Here is a 9,118-nt window from a genome sequence, read left to right as displayed (position 1 = left end):
GACGCTTAAGTTTGGTAGTAGCCATTTTACATTCAGTAATTGCCTACTTCTCGTCCTGAGCACAACCTCGCTCCGAGAACAAAATATTTTTAATAAATTATTGATTTTGTTAATTTAAATTGTTGTATTTTTATTTATTCTTATAAATTACCCGAACGACTAAAGTGGTGACCCCGACGTGATAAGTTCATGATAAATAAAATAAAAAAAAGGTCGTTTGTGTAACTAATTAGAATACAACAGACTCATCCGTAACCGCGATAATCTTTTCGCGTTTTAAGTCGTGCTTGAGTGATTTTGAGTATAATATTTTATTATTTAAATTCAAAATGACAAACGAAGAAAACGATTTTGGAAACCAAGCAGGCGCGCTTTTGGGACTTTTGCGTGACGCGCTCGCGGGTAATCGGCAACGAATCAAGTTATCTGCTTTCAATATTTCTGATCCGGAATTGTGGTTCGTGCAAGCGGAGGAAGAATTTCTCGCGGGAAATATTACCTCGGAACGTGAAAAATATATGTACGTGACAAAGGTGCTTGATTCGCGAGTGTCAAATGAAGTGCGTGATATATTGTTCAATGTGCCACAAGAGAAACCATACACAAAATTAAAGGAGGAAATAATAAAAAGATTGTGTTCTTCTCAAGAGGAAAAAACTCGTATGTTGCTAGAATCTCAAGATATTGGAGATAGGAAGCCTTCTCAATTTCTCCGTCATCTCCGAGGACTCGCAGGATCAACAGTCACTGATGCGATGTTGAAAACGTTATGGTCCGGACGACTTCCTGTCGCTATGCAGCCGATACTCGCCGTACAAAAGGATGCAAGTTTAGACAAACTGGCTGAGATGGCAGACCACATTCATGATCTCACAAGGTCAAAGCCAATGGTTGCAGAAACGTCCAGGATCACAGAAGATCTGGTGCAACAATTTACCCGAGTCCTAACTTCTTTAGAAGATAAGGTAACAAAGTTGCAACTCGAAGTGTCGGAAATCCGCGGTAATAATGGACCTCACAGGTCTCGCGAAAGATCGAAATCTCGCGCGCGCTCTCGATCTCGCGGTAATTATGCAGCCGAAGGCGTCTGCTGGTACCACGCGCGTCATGGACCGAACGCTACGAAGTGTACGACGCCGTGTTCGTACAAAGCGGGAAACGCGAAGGCCAGTGCTTAATGGCGTCAGACGGTACTGGCCCAATGCAATCACGCCGTATTTTTATTCAGGATCGAAGTTCCAAAGTGCAATTTTTGGTGGACACAGGAGCAGATTTGTGTGTGTTTCCGCGGTCTATGATCCGCGACCAACTTCCCAAATCCTCCTACGAACTTTCCGCCGCGAATGGATCAACTATCGCGACATACGGTACATCTGTCATGACGCTTGACTTGGGACTTCGTCGCGATTTTCCCTGGAGGTTTGTCGTAGCTGACGTCACAAAACCGATCATCGGTGTCGATTTTTTAGCTTTTTTCGAACTTCTCGTAGACGTAAAAAATCGATCGTTAATCGACAAGAAAACTAACCTAACTTCTGCGGGAAAAAGTGTAACGAGTGAATCACCGAACATTAAAGTTATCTCTGGTTCAAGTGCTTATCATGAACTGTTATCAAAATTTCCGGAAATTACTCGTCCTGCTGGCACCTCGTCAGTGAAACATAATACGGTTCATCATATTCGAACGACACCAGGACCGCCTGTGTCAAGTAAACCGCGTCGGTTAGCTCCAGAAAAGTTACATACTGCTAAAAAAGATTTCAACACATTAGTGAAACTCGGTATCGCGCGACCGTCGGAAAGTTCATGGTCGTCGTCTCTCCATCTCGTTCCGAAAGATAATGACGAATGGAGGCCATGTGGTGACTATCGCGGTTTAAATGCAAGAACGGAACCTGATCGTTACCCGGTTCGACATATTCACGATTATTCACACAATCTGGCGGGAAAAAACATTTTTTCAACAATTGATTTGGTAAAAGCGTTTCACCAAATCCCGGTAGCAGATGACGATATATGTAAAACTGCCATCACAACGCCTTTCGGTTTGTTTGAGTTTCCGTTCATGACTTTCGGACTTCGAAATGCGGCTCAAACTTTTCAACGCTTCATGGATGAAGTGTTACGTGATCTCGACTTCTGCTTCACCTACATAGATGACATCCTTGTTGCATCTTCTTCACCGGAGGAACACCTTCAACATCTCAAAATAGTGTTCGAGAAACTAAGACTTTATGGTGTTGTTGTGAACCCGTCAAAGTGCGTGTTTGGACAGAAAGAAGTGAAGTTTCTCGGTTACCATGTTAGTGAAAGTGGTACTCAACCTCTGCCCGGGAAGGTTGACGCCGTAGTGAATTTTTCGCGACCAGAGACAGTGAAACAACTTCGTCGGTTTCTAGGTATGATTAACTTTTATAGAAGGTTCATACCAAATGCTGCACATGTCCAGGCTCCCTTGAACGACCTGCTTCAAGGAAATGTGAAGGGAAAAAACGCCCGTTCAATGGACAAAAGAGGCAGAAGCTGCGTTCGAAGAAACAAAGCAGAGTCTGGCGGACGCCACGCTCCTCTCGCATCCGACCGTCAACTGTCCACTAGCCATCTTTTGCGACGCGTCTGATAACACAATCGGCGCTGCCTTGCACCAACAGGTAAATGATGATTGGCAACCTCTTGCTTTCTTCTCAAGGAAGTTGAGTAGCACTGAGCGTAAGTACTCAACTTACGATCGCGAACTTCTGGCCATCTACGCAGCAGTGAAGTACTTCCGACACATGCTTGAAGCAAGTACTTTCACCATTTTTACCGATCACAAGCCTATAACATATGCGTTCAAGAAAAAGGATCATCAATCTACACCACGTCAATTCCGATACCTGGATTACATAGGACAATTCTCCACCGACATCCGTCACATCGCAGGAGAGGAGAATGTCGTGGCTGACGCTCTCTCACGCGTTGAAGAAGTAGAATCCACTCTGGACCTGAAGGAGCTAGAATTGGGACAAAGGAATGATCCTGAATTAAGAAGGTTGGAAACTGAAAAATCAGTTTCTTTGCAACTCAAACTAATAAAGATGCCAAATTCAGACATCTCGTTAGTTTGTGATGTGAGTACACCAGTTGCTCGCCCATACATTCCGGAACCGTTCCGGAAAAGAATATTTGATTTGGTTCATAATCTAAGCCATCCAGGTGTGAAGGCAACGATCAAAATGATAACGCAACGTTATATTTGGCCGTCAGCTAAAAAAGACTGCGGATCCTGGGCCAAAAATTGTGTTGAATGTCAACGAGCCAAAGTCACGCGACATGTGCATTCTACGCCTGGAACTTTTCAACTGCCATCTGCACGCTTCGAACATGTTCACTTGGACATAATAATAATGACAAGTTCTGAAGGATGTCGATACTGCCTGACTTGCGTTGATCGTTTTTCTCGTTGGCCCGAGGCTGTGCCAATGCTGGACCAAGAAGCTGCAACTGTTGCCCGTGCCTTCTTCTCTAACTGGATCTCGCGATTCGGAACACCATTGAAGATAACCACTGACCAAGGAAGACAATTTGAGTCGCACCTGTTCAGAGAACTTAACCATCTGACAGGTACTACTCACTTCAGGACAACGCCTTATCATCCTGCAGCAAATGGAATGGTGGAGAGGTTACATCGACAACTGAAAGCAGCCATCAAGTGCCACAACAACTCTCGCTGGACTGAAATCCTACCTTCAGTTTTGTTAGGAATCAGATCAGCTTGGAAAGAAGATCTGCAGTCAACAGCCGCAGAAATGCTGTATGGACAACAACTTCGCCTTCCTGGAGAGTTCCTGTCGTCTGCAGCATATTCAGAGAGCGCAACAACACAATCCGCCTTCGTGAAGGAACTGCGGGAACACATGAACAAATTGCGACCAACGCAAGGTTCCAGGCATGGAACCAAAACAACATTCGTGTTCAAGGACCTTCAAACGACGAATTACGTGTTTCTTCGCACAGATTCTGTCAAAGCACCACTCCAGAATCCATATGAGGGACCTTTTAAAGTTATCACGCGCTCCAATAAAACATTTGTTATTGAAGTGCGTGGTAAGAACATTTGTGTTTCAGTTGACCGTTTGAAGCCAGCCTATGTAACGGATGACGTTACCATTGACGAGAGTGACAGCGATGAAGAAGAAGTGCCAGCGTACGTTCAGGGAGAACGTGCCCTAGCACGACCAATGCCGCTCTACCAACCATTTCCTGTTCCACCACAAGTTCCGGTACCGGAACCTATTCCGGAGCCCGGGAATGCTGCAGTACCACCAAGAGATGAGATTCCCGATCGCACTTTACGTACGCGATCAGGTAGAAGAGTACGATTTCCAGACCGCCTACAAGCTGGTTTTTCGTGACTCAATCACTAGCAGGGGGGTACTGTGGCGACTGTAATCTAATATCATTTTTTATTACACGGAATTGACACAAACAAATAAACACACATACACACACATAATGTAACACACTACATGAAATATCATTATGTTTCTTATGTTGAATTCTTGGTTGTGCTCAAAAATAATATTAATATAAATTGTAACTTATACAGTTTTCTAAATGTAAATTTAGTTTTCCTTAAAAGTGTTCTGTACGAAACTTTTCTTCCCTTTACGGTCAACGTGTATACCTACACCGAGACCCTATCATAAAAATCGGTTCGTACAGGATAATAGCAAATATGCAGGTTTAAACTTGCAATTCCCACTCTTTACCACTTTTTCATCTTTTTCTATCCTTTACATATTTTTGGCTAATTTTTCTCTATCTCTTTTCCCAAGCGACGCTTAAGTTTGGTAGTAGCCATTTTACATTCAGTAATTGCCTACTTCTCGTCCTGAGCACAACCTCGCTCCGAGAACAAAATATTTTTAATAAATTATTGATTTTGTTAATTTAAATTGTTGTATTTTTATTTATTCTTATAAATTACCCGAACGACTAAACATGTATAATTGGTAATTATCATAAAGGTAAAAAGTAGGTCTTTGTCGAGATGAGGAAATAGTACTTGAAAAAAATGCGATGCTGAAAAAGACACTCGGCATATGTCAGTTACATTTCTGAAAGATAATGAAGTCCATCGAATAAAAGCTGCTTCAAATAGAATAATAGTGGTGAAATAATAGATTTACTCAAAAGATTTTGTGTTAACGAAAAAAAAGTCTTTGGATTTTTCTAAGCCAGGTGTTCTCAATGCAGACTGCTGTCGCCTCACCGGCATATCAAAAGCAGACTTTAGTAATGTTTAATTACATTGAGAAAAAATTCGAAATACATCTGCAAGAAGTACAAAGACAAGTTTAATAGCTATTTGGCTGAGAAAGCTTTGAACAGGTACCGTCAGATGGGGCTATTAGTAACGAGGGGTTATTAGCATCTGAAATTTCATTTAGTTCAAGCACTGCTAAGCGTCTCTACCTATTGATCGATTTGGGTACTGTTTTGGTTTGACTGGTAAAAACTTTTATTGACAATACTATCCCGAATAAAAATTAAGCTCCGATCTATGTAGCCTCTATGTCATCTGGCCTACTGTGCGACATAGGCCTGCGAGTTAAAACTAACATACAGTCTATGACAGAAATGTAACGCTCGGCTACATAGACTATACATGGGCTTAACAATGTAGGACCTACATGAAAGTTCTACATAGGCTCTATGTAGGTAAATATACATACGATCTACGTAGGATTGGAATGTAATATTTATATAGGCCAAATAATATAGAATCTACATAGAGTGTAAATGTCATCTCTACATATACAAACTGATGTCAAATCTATGTGTATGTAGTATCTATCTAGGCCAAATAATATACAGTCTATATAGAGTGTAATTTGTTCTCTACAAATAGAAGGGATTTATATTTAGTTTAGTTTGGTGTTAAAATTAATTGTAAATATTTTATTATTCTAGTTCTAATAAACAAACAGAAATTACAATTAAATAAAAGAATAAAATTAAAACAATTTCATTATATTTATATACATTTATTCAGTTCCAGTTTTTCATAAGATAAAAAAAATTAAACTCGTATTTATGATACACAATTTATTTATAATTATTTTATATACATTTTTTTAAATTTATTGAATAAATCAATTTAATAATTTCTGTAAAATATAATTAAAATGTATCAGTCCTTTAAAATTCGATATCACACAATAACACTTAAACAATTCACTTTACAACAAATTGTTCACTTAAAAATATCCATTTTAATGCAACAATTCACAAAAAAACTCACTTCACAACAAAATATTAACTTCAAAATAATATTGTCACACACGGTTTTAGACTCTTTGTGACGAATGCTAAAGAGCAACTGACGCTCGAAAGACCTTCGGAAAAAGATTTTACAGAAAATATTTGAAGTCTTTTAACATTTGCTCTGTATATTTCAATCTGAAAAACTTCTAAGTTTTTGTCTAAGTAAATCTATAAGAAAAAAAGAGAACTGGAAAAGCTATAGAATAGTCCCCCTCTTACAATGAGGAACCCTTAAGATGGTCAACTACGACTAACCAGATGTGACAACTCTTGAAAACAAGAAAATTCTTTTAACATTTTATATTTTTACCTTCATATGAAAAATGTTTTACAGTTTTAATAATATTAATAAATTAAAAAGTTGCTTTTAATTGTTTGTAAAATAATTATATTTTTAAATATATTTTAAATACTTCTAAAAATATTTCTAACTCTTTGGCAGTCAACATTTTTTAATAAGATTTTGGATAAAAATGATTCTCTATTAACAAAAAAATAGCTTTTTTTATTTGATTTTTGATTGCTTATATGCAATCAGGGTTTTTTCTATATTATATTAATGAATATCATATTGTGTTCGTATATCCTATACAGATATTACATCTCTAGGCCTATATAGTGAGACCTACTCATAGCTTATCTCGGTATTACGTTGGGTGGCCTATATCTTTCCTATGTACGAATACTAATGTAGATCCTAAATAAATTTAATATATATGGGCCTACATAGAAAGACCTACCCAAATATTACCTCAATACTATGTTGGACGACCTATATCTGTCAGACATGGGAATGTTGATGTAGATCCTACATAGATTCAGACATTGCAGGCCTACATAGATATGCCTACACAAAACCTATGTAGACACTACATTGTAAGGCCTACATCAATTGACTATAGAAAGGCCTACGTATATCCTACATAGATACTACATCTTATAGGCCTTCATAGGGAAATCTACGTACACTCTACATAGAATGTACATAACTTGGCCTACATAGAAGGCCGATTTTAAGGCTACATAAATCCTACGTAGTATTTACATAGTCCGTGTTAGATTTTTATTCGGGATTGTGAATATTGTTCAAGTGCGGGAAATACATGCAGGCCTACGAAATTTTACTTTTTTTTAATTTTTGATTGCTTAGTGGTTATCAGTATATTTTTGTCCGTTGAACATGTTCGCGGGACCTAAAATTGCCTACGATGTCAGGATTTTGAGAAAAGTGGGGGTAAAGACCACAAAAAAGTGTCTTGGATTTTTTAAAAGTGCTTTTTTCGGCTTAACTTGAAGTAGAAAAAAAAGAAGTCAGAAGCTAATAACTACTTTAGAAAAACGTCATTTAGAAATGAAGAAGGTATATCTATTGCAAACTTTCCTATCCTTTACAAAATTTTCTAAGAATTACTATAGACGTGAATCAATGTCTTTAGAAACAAGCAGCTTCTTACAAGCATGGAACAGAAAATATGTTGAGTGCAAAGATAAAATCATGGTACACATGTTAGAAGCAATATCAAATATGGATTTAGTATGATGAGCTCAGCTTTGATCGTATTAAAAGATTCTAAAGTTAATGTAACACACACTGAAGACTGTTGTGCGCAAACAACATTATTTTTATGGTCTTTAGGACTCTTCAGACATGAAATGAAAACCATAGTACATTATGACGATTTCCCAGAATTCTTATTTGATGTGTAAGGTCGGTAACTGATGTATTAAAAGAAGAACCAAACGATTGAGATGTCTGATGCAAATTTTCATAGGGGGTAAGGATTCTCTTACTGAATAAACACCGTATATGTAAATATATAAAAAAATATTTAAAATCTAAAAAAGAGATAACACGACTCACGTTAATTAAGTTCTAACATAAAAACCATAAGTCCACAACACTGAAAATTTATTAAATATTTACTTGCAATGTTTGGAATACTTAAATGCAAAGCTTACATTATATTAAGTTATTATATTACATTATCATATTTAAGTGACCTCAAAAAGCTTCTATAGTATCAATAACTTTCAAGTGAATTCGTTGACTTACAAATTCGTCCATACTAATTACCGGATATATCTGCGACCTATTTTATCGACTGATGGTAAATTTTTAGCTACCTTAGAAGCTAATCGATATAAGGTTATATTTGTGTTACTTTTACTCCAATTAAAAGTTTTTGTTTAATTTTGTAAAATCAAATATAATTGTTATTAATTATTTTAGTTGTAATGAAGATTTTAATATCAGTTCTTTATGTTGAGGGTTAATCCCCTTTGTGTAATTTCATTCCAAACATTACAAACATAACCTACAACTTTTTGCTTCTAAGGTACCTTTTTTCGTTATACGCATTACACTTATTTTAGTTAACGAAAAAATATAGAGACAATGATATGAATTTTAAATTTTAGTTTTGTTCAGAATTTTTCAAAATGAAACGAGTATATTAAACATTTTATAACATTTTTGGCTGTCTAAATTGCATTTAAATGAATTAATTTTGAAATTATGCAAAGGACATTGACCAGTTCCAGGTTTCCTAGGTTTTCCACGTCTGTGGCAAATGGAAAAATCATTTTTTATGTCGGATTACCGAGAAAATATATTTTATATATATATTTTATGTATTACCGAGAAAAAATATTTTTGTTAATTTAAAGAAATGTTTCTTTAATTTTGACTTTAATTTTGAAATGGAAAAATGATTTTTGAAACAAATAAAAAACTTTGAATGAAATATAATATATCATATTTTATAATTCTTAACTCAATATGGTAAAATTATATAAAGAAAATGCTGTT

At 36.7% G+C, this 9,118-nt stretch overlaps 1 protein-coding gene across 1 annotated transcript; it reads left to right on the top strand.

Annotated features, from left to right (window-relative positions):
- The first annotated feature begins 329 nt into the window (after positions 1-329).
- Positions 330-1,178, top strand: LOC122505343. The gene has a single exon (XM_043616864.1). It carries the CDS (start codon positions 330-332, stop codon positions 1,176-1,178), a length of 849 nt encoding a protein of 282 aa, XP_043472799.1.
- Positions 1,179-9,118: the final 7,940 nt, after the last annotated feature.

The sequence above is a fragment of the Leptopilina heterotoma genome, unplaced genomic scaffold, assembly GCF_015476425.1.
Source record: "Leptopilina heterotoma isolate Lh14 unplaced genomic scaffold, ASM1547642v1 Lhet_353, whole genome shotgun sequence".
In the NCBI taxonomy this organism is placed as follows: Eukaryota; Metazoa; Arthropoda; class Insecta; order Hymenoptera; family Figitidae; genus Leptopilina; species Leptopilina heterotoma.
Note: the sequence above shows the minus strand (reverse complement) of the source record. Positions and strands in the feature narration are given on the sequence as shown.